Source organism: Elephantulus edwardii, unplaced genomic scaffold (assembly GCF_000299155.1).
Source record: "Elephantulus edwardii isolate Elephantulus edwardi_28Jun2011 unplaced genomic scaffold, EleEdw1.0 scaffold00066, whole genome shotgun sequence".
NCBI classification, from domain to species: Eukaryota; Metazoa; Chordata; class Mammalia; order Macroscelidea; family Macroscelididae; genus Elephantulus; species Elephantulus edwardii.
In genome coordinates this window covers 11,255,322-11,277,901 of record NW_006399816.1, presented here as the reverse complement: position 1 = coordinate 11,277,901, position 22,580 = coordinate 11,255,322, and the positions used below count along the sequence as shown (strand labels likewise).

The 22,580-nt window shown below is 42.8% G+C and overlaps 1 protein-coding gene across 1 annotated transcript in view; it reads left to right on the top strand.

Annotated features, from left to right (window-relative positions):
- THSD4 (thrombospondin, type I, domain containing 4) overlaps positions 1-22,580 on the top strand; it is an 868,930-nt gene that overhangs the window by 166,448 nt on the left and 679,902 nt on the right. Inside the window, exon 5 of the mRNA XM_006888339.1 lies at positions 17,039-17,141. Within this exon, the coding sequence (XP_006888401.1) occupies positions 17,039-17,141 (103 nt within the window). The remainder of the gene's footprint in view (positions 1-17,038; positions 17,142-22,580) is intronic.

Here is a 22,580-nt window from a genome sequence, read left to right as displayed (position 1 = left end):
CATTGTCTTGTATAAAAAAAGAACTTTGACTTGTTTTCTTACAAGTTACACTGGATTCTGGAATACTTGTTGTTAAGTGCTGTCGAGTTGCAGGTGACTCATAGCAACCCTATGAAGGAGAGTCCTTGACACTTGGGTGCCTTTCATCCTCTTTCCAGGTTCATAGGGTTTCCGGAGGCAAGCTGTTATGGAAGTGGATGCCACTCCTCCTTCCAAGTTTTAATTGGGAGCTCCACCCCACTCTCTATCCACATTGGGTAGCCAATCATTAATGCATTTGACACACCAGTGTCACGGTGTTCAGCCTCACAGCAACCAAAAGTGAATGCAGTGCGGCAACTTGTACACCAGGGCTATACGACCTAGAGGAATGTCTGAACAAAAACAATGAAGCCCTGTACTGCCGCCTTAAACCCTAGGCCAAGCCTGGCTTGCCTGGCTCCTGGAGGCAGAGTAGTCCTTCACGTCCGAAAACTGCCACAACACCCGGCCAAACAGCACCATGCTCTCTCTCTGCTTGCCAGAAAGTCAGCGGTCATGTTCTCTCAGGTTTGCTCCACCCAGGGTTGCTATGGCCCAGCAAGCAGAGAGAGCATGGTGGTGTGCTGGAACACTTAGTGAGGAGAATCTCTGTGAGCATGAATCACAGAGCCACTGGGTAGGAAAGACACCACTGATGTGTGGATGATATTGATCTGAACTTTAGAAAATAACCAGATAAATTGTGTATACTGCACTGAAACAGATGAGGGAGTGAATAATTTAAAAGCGATGTATGATAGGGTATTATGGTTATCACAAGAGTCCACAGTTAAGGTTGCATAGTGGAATGTACTTGGGGCGGTGGGAGGGGTGGGGGGATTGTGTACCAGGGAGGGAGTCTTTCTTTTACTTTTGAAAGAGAGGAGCGAACTGGGGGGGGGGGCAGGGGGAGAGGGCTGGGCGGGTAGAGAAGTGCAGCAATGAATGAATGGAAATCCAAATTCTCTGTAAATGTTCATTTAAATTATTTTTAAAAAAAAAAGAAGAAAAAATAAATAGTACACAATCCCCCCGCACCCCACCAGATGCTCCTCAGGAGAAAGATGGGCAACTCCTCCCATGCGATTTACAGTATCTGAAAACCCGCTGGGTGGGAGGTTATGAAATGGTTCTGATGTCATGGCATATAACAGCAATAACAACAAATTTGACTAAGATTACATGTGCAAGAAGATTGGCAAAGTATTAACACAGTATTAAGGACTGCTGTGCTGGTCTAGAGGAAAGAAACTCCACGGGAAACCTAAAGGCGAGCGATTTGGACCCACCAGCTGCTCCGTGGAGAAGGATGTGTGGTCTCCTTCAGTTTGATTAAGTGCTTCTGAAACTGCTATGTGTCAGTTCTGACTCGATGGCACACAACAGTGACAAGCTGGAGGGCTCGATGGGTTGATTCCTGTTGCGGGCATGGAGGTACACAGCAGCAGAAGCTTAATAATGTTTGCTTTAAAATAGTAAAAGTATTTGAACCCAGGTAAGTGAAAGTTTAGGGAGCTCTGATGGTCTCACAGGTGATGCCCTAGTGGGTTTTCAGAAGTAGGAAATCACATGGGAGGAGATTGCCCATCTTTGTTCCACACAGGGGCTGGTGGATTTGAACCTGGTACCTTTCAGTTGGCAGCACAACTCCTTACTACTAAAACACCAGAGCTCCCTAGCACAGATAGAGAATCAGTGGTCTTTTAGACCTAGCATAAACTTCTGCATGTTTTAGTGCAGTGCCCAGAGAAAGGATGTCTCGAACAAAATCAGTTGACTTAGTAGGTTATCAGGACAACTTAATCTAAAAGCTCTGGCTCTAAGTCTCTTAAACATTCATTACTGTGAGTCCTTGTCTGTAGTCCCTAATCTAGCATAGATGTTGACCAAGTATATCCGGATATTAGTTTGTGCATTGAGAACCACTGAACTGAGATTAGTCTCATGCCCAAAGTGATGTTAAGTCCAGTCAGAAAGAGACCATCATAAATAAGTAGTTGTTGTTGTTATGTGCCGTCGAGTCGCCTGCAACTCATAGCGACCTTATGTACAACAGCCCTAAACTCCGCTCTGTCCTGTGCCAATCGCACTCTGACACTCCCATCCCAATTATCCCAATCACTGAATCAATCCACCTCATAGAGGGCCTTCCTCTCCTGCGCTGTCCCTCCACCCTCCCAAGCATGATGTCCCTCTCTAAGGACCGGTCTCTCCTCACAACATGTCCAAAGTATGTTAGACAGAGCCTCAGAATCCTTGCCTCCAAGGAGCCACCCGGTTTAACCCTTTCCAGGACAAATTTGTTTGTTTTCCTAGCAGTCCATGGTATTCTCAATACTCTTCTCCAGCACCACAGCTCAAAGGCATCAATTCTCCTTCTGTCCTCCTTGGTCATTGTCCAACTCTCTGATGCATAACAGGTGATTGCGAAGACCATGGCCTGTATCAGATGCACCTTAGTCTCCAAAGAGACATCATTGCTCTTCAGCACTTTGGAGAGGTCCCTAACAGCAGACTTTCCCATGGCAATATGCCTTTTAATTTCCTGGCTGCTGATGCCAAGACTGTTGACTATGGAGCCAAGCAAACTAAAGCTGTGTACAATTTCAATCTCTTCACCATCCATCCTGATGCTGCCATTTGGTCCAGTGGTGAGAATCTTTGTCTTCTTGACATTGAGCCTCACTCCATATTGTAGGCTGCAGTCCTTGACACTCTGCAGCAGGCGCTTCAGGTCCTCTTCAGTTTCAGCAAGCAGGCTGAAATAAGTAGTAGTAATGCAAAAAAATGGGTGTTGCCTAGGACTCTAAATAGGCACTTGGAAATCCCTGAACAGTGACTTCAGTAGAGTCATCAAAAGCCTCTTTAGCCATTGTGGGGAAGGCCTTTCAGGAAGATAGTATTTCAAAAGATTGTACATATGCTTGTGGTGACTTAAAGAGGTAGCTGTTATGTGTCCTTAAGTTAAAACTGACTCATAGCTGACTCTCCAGTGGGTTTTTAGAGGCTATAATTTGCTCAGGAAGAGATTACTAATCTTCCTCCCAAGGAGCAGCTAGTGGATTTGAACTTCATGCCTTTAGATTGGCAGGTACAACTCCTTACCCACTAGACCACCAGAGTTCCTTGGTGCAAAGGGTGGTAGAAATAGATCTAATACCCTCTCCTAAGATGGCTTGGAGCCTACTGGATGGCTTTCCCTCGTGAACTGAGGAATACAAAGGATGGAGTGAACTCATGGGCCTCCCAGAAGGATAAGATGTTTTCTCAATAAGTCATTCATTACTGGCTTTGCCAGCTAAGAATGAATGGGGCAACAATGGAAGATATCTATGGCTCATTTGTACTTTCTTATATATGGATGAAAATCCTAAGTGCTTAAGGACTCAAACACATAGTTGAACTTCTTTGTGGAAATCTATTGAATACCAGAGCTTTTGTTTGTCCAGGACTTGGAACCAAAAAGAGTTAGAATTCTTAAAGAAGTGAAAGAGGTTTGTAAGAAACCACTCCTCATTCTCCCTGGTGCCTGAGGGGATACGGCTCACTGAAAATCAATTGTTCTGTTCCTTGGTAAATATGTGAAGCCACCAAGACACCTGATGCCCTTGTCTTGGGGGCCGCCACCCCCTTCCTTGTCTTAAGCACTGTGTGACTCAGTTCCATCTCCCTGGAGAGGAGACTTGAATTATGTCCCATTCTGGAGAAAGAGAGCTGTATCGCGTGACCAGGTGCAAGGTGGGGACAAGGTTATGAGTTTTTGAAACACTTTGCTGCCAAAAGAGGTGCGATATTGAGTTTAGACAGAGAGCACTTAACATTATGAGGGGAAAACTCTGAGGGCGAAAAGCAGCCTTTAGCACACCCCAATGTGATGAGTTCTGGTATCTGTGACTCACATTAAATTTCCCTCAGGGTACAACTGGCTTTTGACAAAGGTTTATCCATGTGCAGTGCATTTGTTTCTGCCTCAAAAAAAGTGAAAAACAAAGGAGTGATGTCCACCAAATCTCAAATGTAACAAAAGCATACGCTCTGCAGCCAGGTTCTAATTTGACCTCCTGTCTGCTCTCATAATGAGTGCAAGACAAACTTCCTGATGTAGACGTTCATCAAACAGACCAGCTAAGAAGTCAGTGAAATTTTGTCATGTGTACAGTTTGCCAGCAGTGAGATGGACAGGACATCTTACCTAGGAGCCCCCAAGTGTATTTTATCACTTAGTTACTAGTCTCCTGATGTGGGAAGAAGTATATATTTGGAGCCATAAGTTTTTGCTGCATACTGCTTCCTGTCTTCACAGACCAAACTTGAAAATTTCATAGAAAGTTCTCTTAGCAACTGTTTGTTATCTCTCAGTGGTTATATATACTTAGACTCACAAAAGAAATGTGGTCATGCAGTGGTTAAATTTAGCTGCTCTCTGAAAGGTTGGTGATTTGAACCCACTGCCACTAACTGCCGTGGGGGAAGGATGCGAGAGTCAGTAAAGGTTTAGAAACTTGGAAGTCCTATGAGGCAGTCTATCTCTGTCCTGTAGGGTCCCCATGAGTTGGAATTGACTCAACAACAGTGAACTTTTGGCTTTCATGTGGAACCAGGGACCTTTGGTGGTGCAGTGGTTCGGAGTTGACTACTAATGAAAAGTTGACAGTTTGAATCCACCCAGCAGATGTACAGGAGGTGAAAAGATGATTTGCTGTAATAAACATTGTTGTTGTTATGTGCCATTGAGTTGCCTGTGACTCATAGCTATTCTCTGTACAACAGCTCTGAAGCCTGCCCTTTTCTGAGCCAGTCTCACTGACTCAGACACACCTAACCCCTTCTCCCCATTTGCTGTGTCAATCCATCTCATCAAGGGTCTTCCTGTCTTGCACTGTGCCTCCACTCTTCAAAGCATGATGTCCTTCTCCAAGGACCAGCCCCTCCTGGCTGCGTGGCTAAAGTATGTGAGATGGAGCTTCAAAATCCTAACCTCTAAGGAGAAACTTGGTTTCACCCTCTCCAGACCTATTTGTTTTCTCACTGATCCATGGTTTGTTAAGATTCTTTTCCAACACCACAACTCAAAGGCATGAGCTGTCCTATCGGATTACTACTGTAAGTCAGAATGTATGGGTAGTGCATCACATCATCATACACACACATACATGGATATACATACACATGTACACACATATATGCCAAATCATAAATACAGAAATATATGATCAAATTTTATAAACTCATTTCTGTTATAATAAGTGGATACAAACCAGATATAGTTTCTTGTGGAAAATAAAAGAATCCTTCCCTGTTGCTGTCAGTTTGCCAGCAACTTAACAGCAACACCCTGATGGGGGTAAGCCTGACGGAGATACACCACTCTGGGAGAGGGAATCAATCCAGCTCAATTTTATTAGGATCTTCAGTGCACTTATGTATGAACATGTAAATAGGAAGACAAGATAGGGTGGGCTTACAGACGTGGGACATGCTGATTGGTTAGGAGAACCTCAGCCTCGCGCAGACCACTCCCAACTCAACAGACATGGCAGCTGTCTTCCAGTTTGGCGCGCTCTCTCAAGCCAGTACATCCAAACACAGGGGAGCTTTCTCTCCCCCGTATTAAAGGCCATTGGGATGCTTGCACTTATCTGGAGCATAGGCGATCTGTCCAGGCCAGAGGCCCTTTCATCCTCCCCAGCATCTCGCAGCATCTCGCAGCACTCCCCGCCCCCCCACCCCTTTTTTTCAAATTTCTCATAATCTGGTATACCAAGACATCTTAACTTCCTCTTAGACATTGAGCCCAGTCAGGACTCTGCTTGAGTGCAAAGCAGTGTTAAAAATAGCAATTAACATTGAGTTAATAAATGATGAAGAACTAAACCAGACCCACTAGTGTTCAGTTATTTCCAATTTCTAAGGTCCCTGTAGGACAAGTTGGAACTGCCCCTGAGGCTTTTGAGGCTAGAAATCTTTACAGGAGCAGGTGGCCTCATTGTTCCCCTGAAAAGCATCTGGTGAGTTCAAACTGCTGATTTTTTTGATCAGCATCCCAAACCTTAGCTTACTGTGCTACCAGGGTTCCTTTATGTTCTGACCTTTAGTCCAGTTTAACCTTTTATGCCTCAAATGTATTGCTTTACATTTCTTTAAACAAACAATTTTTACAGTTATCTCTTTTCATGATCACTAAAAGTAATGCAGGAAGCTCTGGTGGCTTAGTGGTAAGTTGTGCTGCCAACACAAAGGGATGGGTTTCAAATCTGTCAACTGTTCTAGTTGAAGGACAGGCTGTCTCCTGTGTGATTTATAGCTGATGAAAACCTGCTGGAGAGTCAGCTATGAATTGGTTACAATTCATCTGTGTATAACAACAACACAAGTAATAAACCCATACAGTAAGAAATATGACAAAGGTAGAGAAAACCAGATCCCCGCCCCTTTCTCCCAAGATGTAATGACAGTCAATCATTTTACATTTTTAGTTCTTCCCACCATTCTATCTACAACATAATAATGTGTTAATCCTGTGGCTTCTTGGAATCTGAATTTCAGACTTTCTTTGTTGACTTCTCACTCTAAAAAACCAAAGATGTAGCCCCCTCATCACCTACTTTTCAGATTTCTGTTAGCTTGGAAGGAGGAGTGGCATCCATTTCCATAATAGCTTGCCTCTGGAAACCCTATGAACCTGGAGAGAGGATGAAAGGCACCCAAGCATTGAGGACTCTCCTTCATAGGGTGGCTATGAGTTGCTTGTGACTCGATGGCGCTTAACAACAACAACAACAACGACATTCATATTTCAATTTTATCTCTACGTTGTATAACTGACAGTTGTTCTCTTCTTGATTTATCTGTATTAGAAAGTCTTTATCACTTATCATTAGAATATGTTTAATCTTAGTTTTGCATGATCAGAAAGTTTTGCCCCAATCAGTTTTCCCCAGTTAGAGAACTGCCTTATAAGGCTTCCAAGGTTGTGCATCCTTGCAGAGATCAAATCACCAGGTCTCTTGCATAGCAGTTGGTTGGTTTGAATGCTGACTGCTTAGCAGTCCAGCATCCTGAGGGCTTTTCCTTTCCTTCCATATATTGTTGTTACATAACAATGAGTCAGAGCTAACCCTCTAGTGGGTTTTCAGAGGCAATTAAGTGCATGAGAGCAGATTGCCCATCTTTTTCCCCTGGTAGATTTGAACTACATGCCATGGGGTTGTCAGCAAAACTTCTTATCACTAGGCTGGCCACTCATCCTCACTTTCCAAATAAAGAGATACATAAATAATCCAAAAAGAGAGAAAGAAATGAGATAGGCCTAGATTCATGGGGCAGGTGCTCAAAATACTTAAAAATTAGGCTTTTCCTGAGTAAGTGGTTGGGCGTCATTTGGGACTCTAGCGGATGGAAGGGGAATACTTTTCCTTAGGAAAACATTAAGAGGAATAAGAAAACATAATTTTAAAAACTACAAATTTGAATGTAATCCTTTTGGACATACCCATTCACTGACTCTGGGAAATACTGGAAGGTGATAGGAGACTTTTCTTTATGGTTGCGTTTGTTCCAACCTTGTTGCTGTTGTTAGTGACTTTTTATATAACAGAATAAGATGCTTTTGGATTCTAGGACATCATTATGACCTTTCCAATGTAGGAAGCCCGTCTTATAACACAGCAGCCTGTTGTGGTCTATTAGGTTTTCATTGGCTAGTTTTCAAAAGTGGATTGCTAAGCGTTTCTTCCTATGTGCCTTGTTCTGGAAGCTCCACTGAAATCTGTCCACAGTGGGCAAACTTGCTGGTATATGAAGTACTTATGGTAGAGCTTCCAGCCTTCCAGCCTTCCAGCCATACGTTAGCGTGAGACATGGGACACACCAAAAAATGGCCAATGAGTTCCAGGGTTAGTTAACATTATGTATATGATTAAGTGTTTACAAAAAGCAAGTAGGAAACTTGCTCCATAATTACTCTATGATGAGAAAACTAAGTCAGTCACATAGAAGAGAATGGGAAGAGAACAAAAGATATTTACATGGAACACCTATCTTTAAGGCACTTCTAGGGCCTAAAGCATTTGCTGCAAAAGGTCAAGGACTGCAGCTTTCAGTATGGTTTGAAGCTCAGCGTCAAGAAGACAAAGATTCTCACCACTGGGCTGATTGGCAGCATCATGATAAATGGTCAAAAGATTGGGATTGTTAACAGCTTCAGCTAGCTTGGCTCCACAGTCAACACTCTTTGTACCACCAGCCAAGAAATCAAAAGACTAATTTCACTGGAAAATCTGCTCTAAGAGACTTCTTCAGATTTCTGAAAAGCAACGATGTCAATCTGGAGACTAAAGTGTTCTTGATCCGGGCCATGGTCTTTGCAATTACTTGCTATACATCAGAAAGCTGGACAATGATTAGGGATGATAGAAGGAGAATTGATGTCTTTGGAGGCAAGGATTCTGAAGCTCTGTCTGACATACTTTGGACATGTTGGGAGGAGGGATCAGTCCTTGAAGAGGGATGTCATGCTTGGGAGGGTGGAGGGACAACACAAGAGAGGAAGACCTTCAATGAGATGGATTGTTTCAATGACTCGGATAAAGAAGGAAGGTGTGTCAGAGACAATAAAGTTAACACAGGATAGAACAGGGGTCAGAGCTGTTGTACAGAGGATCGCTATGAATCACAAACAACTTGATGGCACATAACAACAACATAGCTTCTGCAACTTCTGGTGTCTTTATTGTCGTTTTAATTCCAATTCAGTGACCATTGATTGAACATTACTATGAGCTAGAAACCTTTATGTATTACTAATTTATCCCTCATAAAAGTCTCCAGGATGGAGTAGGCATTGTCATGATGTCAGAATTGAAGTGGAGTGTCTTGTCCAGAAATGTACAGCCACTTTCTTATGGCAGCGTGATGACTTTTCCTAGATTACAGTTTTCAGATGTCTTTATTGTGATGATGTTAAATACATTGTACATTGTTTTGGTAGTTAGCCTTTTGATTGAATCCAGAGCTATGCAAAGTATAAAAATGCACACGTGACCCCTGCAGAATCTAAGGTCCGTTCTTTGACACAGCCTTCGTTGAGATTGCTGTTCTTTTTCATCGTCATACTTTCATCTGAATGTAATCACCAAAATGTAAGTCTGTGCTCACTGCCTGTGGCCCCTTGAGCACTGGCTTTAGGTACAGACAGTTGTCATCTCAGATTAACCAGGGTCACTGGAAACATAGCCCATTTCCAGAATATTCTTTGTAATTCGCAGGCACTCCAAGCAGTTGTCGCAATAGAATTTTGGATATGGGCTGTATTGCTTTATAAAGATTCAACTCATCGTATTCGAGTACATCTTTATTCCTCTTCACATAAAGAGCCCAGTGGAAACCCCTCTTTTGGGTGGAAGGGAGTAATTTCGGGGAATTTTTTTCCTCCCCGGGGCATTCCTTGGCTGCAGAGTTGTGCTATGCTGGGCTCATTCTGACTGACTACAATCTCTATCTGATGACTTTTCACCATGTATTATTTCTCGAGGCTGAAGATGCCAAGAATTTGTGTCCACAGAAAGGATTAATTCTCGGCCAGAAACCTAGCTCCAGCCAACCCAGTGTATAGTAGGGAGACTGTTACAGATAAGGTAAAGATTGACTCTATCTGCAGAATCAGGAAAGAACCAATTTAAAATACAACTAATGTAAAATCATCTGTAACTTGAAATTTTAACTTCATAGAGTCTGTTAAAATGAGAGGTGATCACATACTGATAAAAGTATGACAAGTACACATAGATATAATCTACACAAGAGACATGAAGTGGTTTCCTCAGCCTCGCTTGGTTTTCAGCTTCATGTCACAGCTTCCTGCTTCTTACAATTGGGGCCCTTTAACTAACTCCAGAGGTTTAACCTGAATTCGACCTTGAGGACCTCTCCAGTCATTAGACAAGAAAGACTGAGAACTCTCTCTCCTAAGTATCCACGGCAGATTAACCTTACTGGCCATATAACCATATGGGGTGCCATAGCATGGTGGTTAATGGTGTGAGTGTTAGACTTAGAGTGTCTGGGTTCAAATCCTGACCTTATAACTTACCAGCTCCATGACTGTGGTTAAGTCATTTGGCTTTTCTTTGCCTTTGTTTCTCCATCTATTAAATGGGTGTAGTATTACCTACCTTTTTGAGCAAAGGCAGCCAGGTGGCAAGAAGCTGCACTGCAATCCTGAAGGCACATGGCTTGAATCCTCCTGCCACTCCATGGGAGCAAGATGGATAATCTCCTACCCTGAGTTTAACGGCCTCTGAAAACCTGCTTGGGGGGTCAACTATGGGTCAGTTCTGACTTGATGGTACACAACAACAGCAGCCACCTTTTGGTTTATCATAAGGATTAAATGAGCTAATATACCTTAATCATATAATGGATTGCTCACATTTAATTAACTGCTTAATGAAAGTTGAGTCTTCTTAATGTTGGGGAGCCCTAGGGACCTAGCGGTAACCCAAAGGCACACAGTTCAGATCCACCAGCTGCTCTGTGGGAGGCAGTTTTCTGTCTCTGAAAACCCCCTGGAGGGTCAGCTGTAAATTGGTTCTGAATTGACAGCACACAGTCACAGCAACAACCTTCTTAACATTAGGAACTCTTGGTGACATAGTCCATAGGGTGTTGTGCTGCTAGCCCAAAGGTTGTACATCTCCAGTGGTTCGAATCCACCAGTGTCTCCTCAGGGGAAAAGATAAGAGAAGGTTTCCTGAGTGTTTCTCCTGAGGAGAAAGTTGTGATTTATAACCTCAGAAAGCTGGTGGACGGTTGCTCTGAGTTAACATGGACTTGATGATAGTGAACTGAGTTTTATTCTTAACATTAATCATCATTATCAAAACCATAGGCCTGTGTCTGCCTGGCTTGTACTGTAACTGCATCTCAATAACCTACTTCCACATCTTGGACGAGAGAGCCTGCCCTTTCTCTGATGGGGTCCTTCTCCTTTACATGAGGTAGTACCCCTGCCTCCAACTGTCAGCCTGCTTGGCAGTATGAGAGTCCCCACTTGGCATCATGAAGTGGGCCATGGCGACCTGCTGGGGGACCTCGTTACTTCTGCTGTTACTGCATGCACAACAGTCCACCTTCTGCACTCGATGTCTCCTGGAAATTTTGTAGATTTGCATTCTCAGTATCAGACTCGTGTCAGATGCCACCTAAGTCTTCCTGCAATAGGAGAGAAATGGGCTTGGTCATGTCTAAAGACCTTGTTGATGACCAGAAGACAGAATATCCTGAACTGACCCACCACAGTGACTGGTTGGATTGGCAGACACATAAGAAAGAGTGCTTGGTGTTTCTGAAGTAGCAAAACATGCCCTAACTTGAGACCAGAATTAGGTAGTCTCTGACGACCACTGCTGATCATTCACATCGGAGCCACAGTCGATGGATCTGATCAGAAGGGGAGAAAACATGGAGCAGAACCTCAGCTTCTTAAAATTCAATTAGTACACAGACTTCTTCATGAGGTGAAACTGGAGGATACCTTGAGACCATTGCTGTTGATTGTTGAGGTGTTTTTTAAACCTTGAACTTAAACCAGGCCCTGAGGTCACCTTGTAGCTAAGTAACAGATTGACTCATCAAACAAAGACTACCATTTGTGCTCCTTTCAAAAAATCATCTTCATGAAACCAAATGGTCAGGAGTTGCTTAGAAACAAAGCTGAAACTGTAAAGAAGCAGAGGATCTATGCTTTATGGAACTGGAACCACAGCACAGGACTAATGAGACTGCTCGTGCATTGTGAAGCTTGCAGCCAGTGTTACTGCACACTGTGTAGAACTTGTTGAATAGGAATAGAAACTATTGTGTAAATCCCCACACAAAACACAGTATTAAAACAAACAGAACAACAAGAAGACATGCCCTAAGCCTATGCTCACCCCCTGCACAGCCAAACCAAACAGCAGCCGGGCCTTTGCCAGGCTCCACGGCGAGTTGGGAATTGAGCTTCAGGGCTTTCTTGGACTGATTTTCCTGAATGGATCCAGGCCTTTCTTCCAAATCTTTCTAAGTTGGAAGCTCCACAGCGACTTGTTCAGCATCCTAGTAACACACAAGCCAATCATAACGGATTGGTAATGGTGATGTGAGAGGTGCGTTGGCTGAGAATTGAACCCAAGTTTCCACCTGCAAGGCGAGAATATATTACAAACCCACCCCTGCTTCTCACTGGCTCTATGTAGGTGTCATTATTGGGAAAGCTGGACATTAAACCCAGCTGTTTTCATCTGTTTTGAATATGGAAACGTGAAACCCAGCAGGGATATCTAGTTTCTAGTAATGGATGGAGTGATATGATGGAAGGGATCTGGTTATTCAGGGGCCCTACTTCTGGCTCTACATTATCCTGGGACTCTTGACAATGGGGGGAGCTGTGGAGGCATAGTCTCACCAAGTTGGCCCTTTAATCCAGAGGCCTCTGCTGGTTCGAATTCACTAGGCCCGAGGGAGAGAGACAGTCTCCTCCTGTTGTGATTAGCAGACTGGGAAACTTGACTGAAACTTGACTGGGAAACTGCTGTGGGTTGGAAATGACTCACAGGCAGTGTTGCTAAGTTGAATTTGACAATGTATGCACTTTCTTTGGGCTTCAGTTTTCTTATATGTAAATTGAAGGACTTGAATTTCATTCTCTTCTTTATTAGTCTAGGAATCCTGCTAAAAGGACATGGAGTGAGATAGGTGCTCTGGTGTGGCTCTGTTGTTGCTGTCCAGGCTGGTGGTACCAGTCTCCCCATGGAGGACCTTGAGCACTTATCTCCACCCTCCCATGGGGGCAAAGCCTGAGAATCTGCCTTTTTTTCCAGCAAGCCCAGCTGCTGGTTCTTCCACAGGCTTGGGAAACTACTTCAAGGGTAGAGCCTTCTCCCACAGCACTTGACTGGCCATGTCTAGGTCAAACTTTGGTTCTAGCTAGAACACCGAGCCCATGACCGTCAAATGGATCCTTCCTGGTAGCCAAGGGGGCTGTAAAAAAGCACTTTGTCCTGCGCGCCTTCAAGGAGTCAGCTGGTGTTTCTGGACGCCTCCCCTGTTCCGGCTTAGGGCCGCCAGCAGCTTTGCTTGCAGAGTCCTCCAGGCGGCCTTCCGGGCCTGTCAGCTCCTCAGAGCTCAGCCCACCCTGTCTCTTCCTTAGCCGTTTTCTCCCACCAGTTTGCATCACGTTCTGCTTCAAGTGCCTTCTTGCTCCATATGGTTTGGCTCGAGGGGGGCAGGGTTTTGGCCACCCTGTGTGTTTGGCCCAGCAGCTTCCCCCTTTACCCATCAGAAGTTGTTTTCCCTTTCCACCTGGTTTCGTTCCTTCCCCTGTTTCTTTATCTTCCGGGAGCCCTGGTGTTCCTGACACATACAGCCAATTGCCTTATAAATCCTTGAGGATCTTAGACTGTTTTGTTACAGTCTTATACACAGAGTTTTAATATTTAAGAAGCCAGTTCTCCTTTCCTTCTGCTTATTAAAGTACACAAACAAGCGCACACACACACACACACACACACACTCACACACCCCTTAAATGTACTGTAGCTCAATTTGAAAAAGTTAGATTGTGCTTTACCCACGATCTGAGCTAGAGATCCTGACCTGACTATTTTATTTCATGCTTTGCTCACATTTACTGTTTCATAAACAAGAGACAAATGAGCCCAAAGGAGTCAGACCTTTTTGTTGAGTAGCATAACGGATTGGAATGATCTAGACTGTCTGATAAAATGCTGCTTTGTAAAACTCATCCCAGACCTGCTGAATACTTAGCGTTAGAGGTGGGACCCAGGAGTCTACATTTCCACTCCGATCTCTGGGTGATTCTTTTGCACACTGATTATTGGGAATTCCTTCTACTTTGAATGCTTGGGTTAGTTTCTAAAAGGCTGATGGCACCAGATTGCTTAAGTTTAAATCTAGGCTGTGTTACTTATTCAGGGAGCATCTCAAAGGAAAAACTCTGCTAGGGCCCTAAATGACACTGTAACCAGACCCAGTGCGTGGAAACGTGCTGGCAGGAAATAAAGTTCACACACGGTCATGAGGGTACCCTCACACACAAGGCTGTTTAATCTGTAATTTCCCCATCATTTCATCACCTGTACTGACATCTGCTCCTATCTCTCTTCCCTGTAATTGAAACTCCTTATCTTAGCAGGTCTCTTAGGAGGATACTATTTCTTTCTAATAAACAAGCGGTGGGGGTCGGACATGGAATTTAAGTCTTGTTACCTTTATTCAATATGCGGTTGGATTCAGCATGAGGGGTTGCTAGACAGGGATGAATTTTATTAATAAATAGCAAGACTTCATTACATTTTGAGAGAACTGTCTTATACATACACATTTGTTAATCTGACAGCTCTAGCCAGGAGTGACAGCAATACTATTTGCCATGATGCAGACACAAAGGTGTGCTCTTGTGCACAACCTGGTAAACAACTAATAGGAACTCCAGTCCCAGACGACCTGCAAAAACTAAGGAAGTAAGTCAGCCAATACTACGAATTCAGTCAAGTCACTTTAAAACTATATAGCGCAACATATGTACAGAGTTCTTCTCCAAGTTTTGTAAAGAATATAACTTTAACCTCAAAATACAATTAATTCAATCAAATCACTTTTAAACTACACAACACAACATTTATGTACAGAGTTCTTTTCTAAGTTTTGCAAAGAATATTTATAACTTTAACTTCAAAATACAATAAATTCTATCAAATCACTTTGAAACTACACTGCGCAACATTTATGTACAGAGTTCTTCTCCAAGTTTTGTAAAGACTATTTGTAACTTTAACTTCAAAATATATTTGGTATACTCATCAGTGCAAACTAGTTTACATTTACGCAAATATGAATATCAACAATAATTCATTTAACACTAACATAGTGTCTACTGCAATTCTCAGGGGAGAAAAAGGGGCAGTCTCCCATTAGATTTACAGCCATTGACTTTCAGATGGAGGGTCTCTGAGTCAGAATTAACTGCATCCTAACAATGAATTTGAATGACTTATATTTATCGGACACATTTTTACTTTTTATTGTCATTTGAGTGATAGTTTACAGAGTCTATTATTGTTTGTAGACATGATGTTTTATGACATTGATTATAATTCTTGCATTCCAAGAGTAGACTTCTCACATTTTTCCCTGTGGCTCTTATTTTTCCTTCAACCTTCTATTTTCTCCCTTCCTGTCTTCTGAGCATTCTCCCTGGGCAAATGCTACCCTTGTGACCTGCTATGGTTGATGGCTCCAAGAACCAAGTAGCCCTCTGGTGTTTGTGTTCAGCTTTTAGGGCTGTCTGATGTTTGTCTGGAAGTTGTACCAAAGGAGCAAGCTCACTTTAGGCTCAAAGGGTTGCTAAGGGCCATCCTCACTGGAGTTCTACCAGTAACAGGAAGAATTTTATGTATCAATTAAATTTCACTTTTCATTGCTTGTTGCTCCAGACACAGTGCTTGATGTTATGCTTTTGGTTCATTATAATTGTAATATTTGCTGCAAACCAAATATCCAAATTGAAGTATGAACTGTTGAAAAGCAAAACCTATTAAAGTTAATTATTAATTGTGGGATAGCCGCAGACATTTACATTATTGTAAAGTACTAGATTGACCAACTTGTTTTCTTTGTTATTGAATATGTTGAATATTATTTTGTGTTGAAGATGTGCATATAACAAAAATTTTAGTACCCAGCATCTACTTTAAAAAAAAATCCAGTTCATAGTTCATCTCATTCCACCGCATTTACATTCAGTTGCTAGTATAGTTGCATTTAAAGAGAAGTTCCATTTTAGGTAAGCAACACACACACACACACACACACACACACACACACACACACACACACACGCAAATTCACATATCCCATTCAAATGTAAAAGTAAGCAGAAGAGAGGGCACTACAGATTATCAGTGGTCAGGAGCTCTGGTGGCCTAGCGGATAAGGAATTGTACTGCCAACCAAAAGCAAGGCGGTTTGTATCCACCAGCTGCCCCATGAGAGTAAGAGTAAGGTGAGCCATCTCTTGTGTGATCTTAGCCTCTGTAAATCCACTGGAGGGTCAGCGATGAGCCAGTTCCTATGCAATAGCACTGAGCTTGAGGATTTCTTGTTTTTTGTTTGTTTGGTTTTTTGTTGGGTTTTTTTTTTTGGTTTTTTTTTTTGGTTTTTTTTTAGGATCCTCACATACCATGATCTGGCTGGTGTGTATTGTTTCTGTGACTCCTCCATGCCTTAATTTCTTTATCTGTGAAAAATTGACAAGGCTATATTTATCTCCTTAGTTGTAGTGAGAATTAAATAAATGCATATGTTGAACATAGTGCCTGGCAGCTTGTAAGAACTGTGTGTGTTTGCTGTGACTGTTATTCCATACAAGGGGAATGATAAGAACAAAGCCAAACAGACAGAAATAGATGGCCTCATTGAGGAAAAGCAAGCAGACTGCTCTGTGAGGAACACAGTGTTCAAGGCAGTGGTTTTCAAATTATACAATACAAAGAAGAACCCTGGAGTGCTGCTTAAAAAGTCAGTTTCCCTCTGAAGATCCTGAGTTAGTAAATGAGCAGAAGCCTGGCAATGTGCTTTGAAATTTTTGGTGAATTTAATATTTAAAACTTTCAGAAATACTTATTTAGGTAGAGCAAAAAAACCCTCAAAAACAAAACCCTAAACTATTTGTTGTCTGATGAATTCTGACTTCTTGTGACTCTTCTGCATCAGCATAAAATTGCATCCTACAGGGTTTTCAGTGGTTGATTTTTCAGAAGGAAATCTCCAGACCTTTCCTCGAGATGCCTCTGGGTAGACTTGACTGGAAATATTTTTTGGCCTAGCAGCCAAATGCAGTAACCATTTGCACTATGAGAGTGGCACTTTATTAAATTTTAGAGGTATTCTACTATTTGACTGGGGTCACAAAAAAAGCCATAGTCACTGATTGGATATGCAATCTTTGTTTTCCTAGGTATGTCCCGAAAGTAGTAGAAGTATCCGAGAGGTGCAGTGTGCATCTTACAACAACAAGCCTTTCATGGGTCGCTTTTATGAATGGGAACCGTTCGCAGAAGGTAAGACCAGATTGAGCTCTGTCCGCAGGGATGATTGGTCTATGCTCTAACTCTGTTCCCCCTGGGTTGATGTTGGAGGGATCGGTGTGATCCTGCCTCTGGTGTCAGAAAGGAAGTCAATATGATCCTGGGGCAGAGGGGGTTCTGCCAGGGCTGTATCAGAGTAACACAGCTTAGGTGACAGCTAGACTCTGTCTAGCATGAATTTGCATTGATAAGAATGAGCAACATCTGACCTGGCCTGGTTGAATGGGATGGAACAGGGTCTGAGGAACTGGTTGGAGCAAGAGATGTGTAAGTCAGGTCAGGAACAGTAAGTGAGAGGCAAAGGCTGATGTTACCTTAAGAGACGGTGTGATAGAAGGCAGTATGGCGCTTTCTCAAAAAGTTGCAAATAAAGATATTATATGACCCAGCAATTCCACTACCCCAAAGAGACCATAACTGCCACCCAAGCAGATATTATGTACACCCATGTTTTATCGTGGCTTTGTTCACAATAGCAAGGAGTTGGAAACAACCTAAGTGCCCTTCAACAAATGAATGGATAGAGAAGCTGTGGTATATTCACACAATGGAATACAATGCTGCATTGAAAAACAAGGCACTCATGAAATATTTAAAATGGGTGACCCTGGAGGACATTATGCTGAGTGAAATATTTCAGTCACAAAAGGACAAATACTGACTGCATAGTGCCACTGTTGTAAACAGGACTGACATCGGGGTTGGGAGGAGACTGAGAAACATGGGATAGATTATGTGTACTGCATTGAAACAGATGCGAGAGAGAACTGTTTAAAAGGGATATATGATTAGGTATTATTGTCATGATAGGAGTCTAGAATGAAGGCTACATAGTGGAATGGACTTGGGGCGAGGGATTGTATATCAATGAAAGAATTTTTCTTTTACTTTTCAAAGAGAAGAATGAACTGGAGGGGAGGGGTGGGCAGGGAGAAAAGTCCAACAATGAATGAATGAAATCTAAAGTCTGTAAATTTTCATTAAAATTAACAATAATAATAATAAAAAAGAGACAGTGTGAATTTGAAACGTGTATGGGTTTGAGGTATTGGAGGCCTCACCTGCTGTTTCCAAGGATGAAGAATAATAAGCAGACATTGTTCTATCCACATTTTGTCCTGGAAGGAGACAATCTTGGTTTCTGCCATTTTAAAATCTAGAAGATCTCATGTTGGTCAAGATTGCCGTTAGCACTCTGGGTGCTGGAGTCACTTCCGTTGTTGAAGTGTACATGGCTTCTGGATTAAGACGTGTTACAGTCTTAGATGTCTCTTTTCATTAGAGAGGAGTAGGCTCTGAAGTGTTGATGGGGCAAGCCGAACATGTGGGGGTTCTCTACTGGCAGCCAAGTTGGCAGGATGGGGAGAGTCCAGCTGTCTTCAATGCCCAACTGAACAGCTCTGCCCGGCCAGCTGGAGCGAGTTTTCTCAAAGCAGAGCAGTGCTTGGGGCAGCTGGTGCTGGCTTCAACCCAGAGTGGAGCTGGCAGCCGCTGTGCTGAGGACCTGGACACATTGTCTTGGGAGAGGGCAGGTGCTGATTCCATTCCAGAACCAGTATCAGGGGAAGCCACGCTGTGGAAGGTTGGTAGGAAGGTACTGTCTGATTGTTCAGAAATTGGAATTTTTGTCCATGTGTTTTTCTTAGTGCATAGTCTATAGCTTTATTTAGATTGTCAGAAGAATTCCATATTCCCACAGTTGATAAGTAGCTTTCACTCAGAATAATAGGACTGCCAGGTCAAAACCAAAGATGACCTAGGGAGAGATTAAAATGCAAATGTGAAAGTAGGTAAGAAGCAGAGAGTGAACAAGGGCATGAAGCCAGAGGTAACGTTTTGATTCTCTGAGTCAGAGACTGACTCGGACATTTTTCATCCATTATGCTAAACGCAAGGTGGTATCCTGAGCTAGTACCTTGAACAGAAAAAGGATATTAGTGGAAAACCTGATGGATTCTTCATAAAACATGTCATTTTCTTAATTTTTGTAAGTGTGCCCTAGTCAGTACGTAAGATGTTAACTGTAGGGGAATCTGAGTGAAGGGTGTATATGGGAACTCTCTGTACTGTTTTTGCAGCTCTTCTATAAAACGAAAATGATTCCCAAATTAAAAGTAAAAAAGCATTTGCTCTCAATTAACTAGGTCTCGCATGCATTCTCAGGCAGATAAAACTATTCCAAGGCTCACTTAATGTGAATAAAGAAGAGGCAGGACATTGGTTCTGGACTGAATGGGATCTACCCATTTGGGTATTCCTGGAAGTGGAGTGGTTCTGACCATTAACAGCTTGTCTGGAGGGGTAAGGCCTGCAGCCAAGGGGCGTGACAGCTCACAGAGCTAGGACTATCCCAGGCAATGGTTCTCAGCCCCTGGCTGCTCATGAGAATCACTGAGAGGTTTCTAAAAATGCAGATGGCTGAGCCCCACACTTAGAAATTGGGATTTAATTGGCCTGAAATAGAGTCTGGGAATCAGACTTTTTCAGAGATGATGGATGATTCTACTGGGCAGCTGGGGTAGAGAATCTTTAATCCAAGAGGAAAAGTGAACAGTAACCTTAATGGAGAGACAGAATCATGGGCGTCTCATAAGTGGGTTAGCAGAAATACATGCCTGAGTTAGAGCAACCGTTCTTCTCAGCGAGTGTTTGGAGGAGAGGTCATCTTGAGCAGGGTGCCAGAGGCGCACCCATGCAGTAATGGGTAGCTGTGGACAATAACTGCTTTGTGGTGCTTCTCTAGGAGGAAGGAGGAAGCCCCCAGTACTACATGTTGTTCAGTTTGCTACACACATGCTTTATTCCCCCTGGAACTGAAGCTGCATGACAGAACCTTCTGAGTGGAGTTGAGGGTGGTCGTCTAAGACCTCCAGATCCTGCAGAGCCCTGGTAGACTCAAGTCTAGTGTCGAAAACGCTTTGCAGCTGTGAAGAATGCTTGAGTTACTGCGTTGGCGTATTACGGATACTCCCTGTGGACGCCTGCTATTGTCTGATTTATGTATGATCCTACCTTTGCTCTTGTTTTGTTGGCCATGATTTGTGCCAGACTTTTAAGTGTGAAGCTGGGGGGGAGGGGAGACTATTTTCCCTACATTTTATTTTAGAAAATGTCAAACATATGTGAAGATAAAGATAATAGTATAATAAGCTCTCATATACCCATCACCCAATTGCAATAGTTAACACTTCAGAGCTAATCTTCTTCATATGTACCCCACCCATTTTCCATGTCCCCTGGTCATGGGAGAGTGATCTTTAGAAGCGAGACTAATGATGCTCTGGGCTTGTTAGTAGGAAGGGCCAGCCCTGGGGAAGGACATCCTGATTGGAAAAGTAGAGGGTCTAAGAAAAAGATGAAGACCCCCAACAAGCTGGACAGGCCCAGAGGCTGCAGTCATGAACTTCAATGCAGTGGGCATTGTGAGGATGGCTCAGGACTGGGCTCTGTTTCCTCCTGTGGAATTTGAGGATGTCACATAACAACAACAACAACAAAGAGACAGAGATTGGTGAAACATTCTTCTAGGTTGTGTAACCCTGGTATGTCCACTTGCTGTACAGAGGTAACTCGTGGTTGCTGTGAAGCCGAACACTGTGACACTGATGAGTCAAATGCGAGAATGGTTACCCATGGTGGACAGTGTTTGCTGAAGCTCCCCGATTAAAACAAGCTTGGAAGCAGGAGTGGCATTCACTTCCACAATAGCTTGCCTCTGGAAACCTTATGAACCTGGAGAAAGGATGAAAGTTATACAGGAGGTGTCCAGGACTTTCATTCATAGGGTCACTATGAGTTGCCTGTGACTCTATGGCACTTAACAACAGCAACATGAGAAAGAGCCACCGAGTGACACGTCGCTTCAATACTTGGTGGATGTAATTGTTTGGACCACTGATTGTAAGTGACAGAAACCCAAATTCATACATTTAACAAGATATATTTGGTCACTATGTTTGATGAGGATAAAAGCCTTCAGTGTGGATTATATCTTAATATAACGAAAATAAGATCCTTGTAACTGGACCAATAAGTAACATCATGCTAAATGGACAAAAAATTAACGTTGTCAAAAGTTTCCTTTCACTTGGATAAATATGTAATGCCTGTGGAATCATCAACCAATAAATCAAATAAGATGTTGCACTGGTCAGGTCTGCTGCAAACAACCTCTTTAAGGTACTAAAGAGCAAACATGTCTCTTTGAAGGACTAGGTAAACCCGACCCAAGCCATGATATGTTTAGCTCTTGTGGCCTAAGTGGTAAGAAGCAGAGCTGCAATTCAGAAGGCACATGGTTCGAATCTACCAGCTGCTCCACAGGAGAAATATGGACCGTCTCCTCCTATGTGATTAAGTGCCTCTGAAAACCTACCAGAGGGTCAGCTATGGGTTAGTTCTGACTGTATGGTACACAACAACAACAACACATCTTAGGCATACATGTTGGGAGCTCTTATAGTTTAGTGGTAAGGAGTTTCACTGCCTATCTAAAGGCATGTAGGTTCAAATCCACGAGCTACTCCTCAGGAGAAAGATGAGAAACCTCCTCCTGTGTGATTTACTGCCTCTGAAAATTTGCTGGGGGTTCAGCTATGGGTCAGTTCTGACAGCATACAGTCCACAGCAGATACAGCAACGACAGCATATGCATGTGAAAGTTAAACATTGAATAAAGAAAGCTGAAGAAGAATCAATGCCTTTTAATTGTAGTCTTGGCAAAGAGTATTGACTCTACCATGAACCGCCAAAACACACAAACAAATCTGTCATGGAGGAAGTACAGCTGGGAGGGTGGTGAGATTTCATCTCCACATGCTTTGGGTATGTTATCAGGAGTTGTCCTTGGAGAAAGATAACATGCTAGGTAAAGGAATCATTGTCTTCCTTGAATTGGAACCCCTTTTTCAGAGGCAGTAAATGGCACAAGAGGAGATTGTCCATCCTTCTCCTATTAAACATCTGGTGGATTCAAATCATGTGCCTTTGACATTGCAGCACAGCTTGTTACCACTAGAAAGAACTCAGTGGGACATATTGATACAGTGGCGTCAACAGTGGACACAACAGTGGCACCGCAGAGATTATGAGAATATGCTGGACCAAATGGTATTTCATTCTGTTGTACACAGTGCTGTTAAGTCAGAGTTGATGACACATAACAAGAACAACAATTTGTTGGTCGTATCATGGGAAGTCTAAGAAAGGCATGAGAGCCCTGCCTGTCTCTATTTCTTGGTTTCCACTTCTTTTGTTGTTTCTTTTTTTAAGTACAATATTTATAGGTTTTTTTTTACATCTAAAATACTATGTCAGTGTAATTATTTATTATTTCATGTAATTATATTTCTTTTTTAAATAATTTTAATGAGCATTTACAGAGGTTTTGAATTTCCATTCATTCATTGCTGC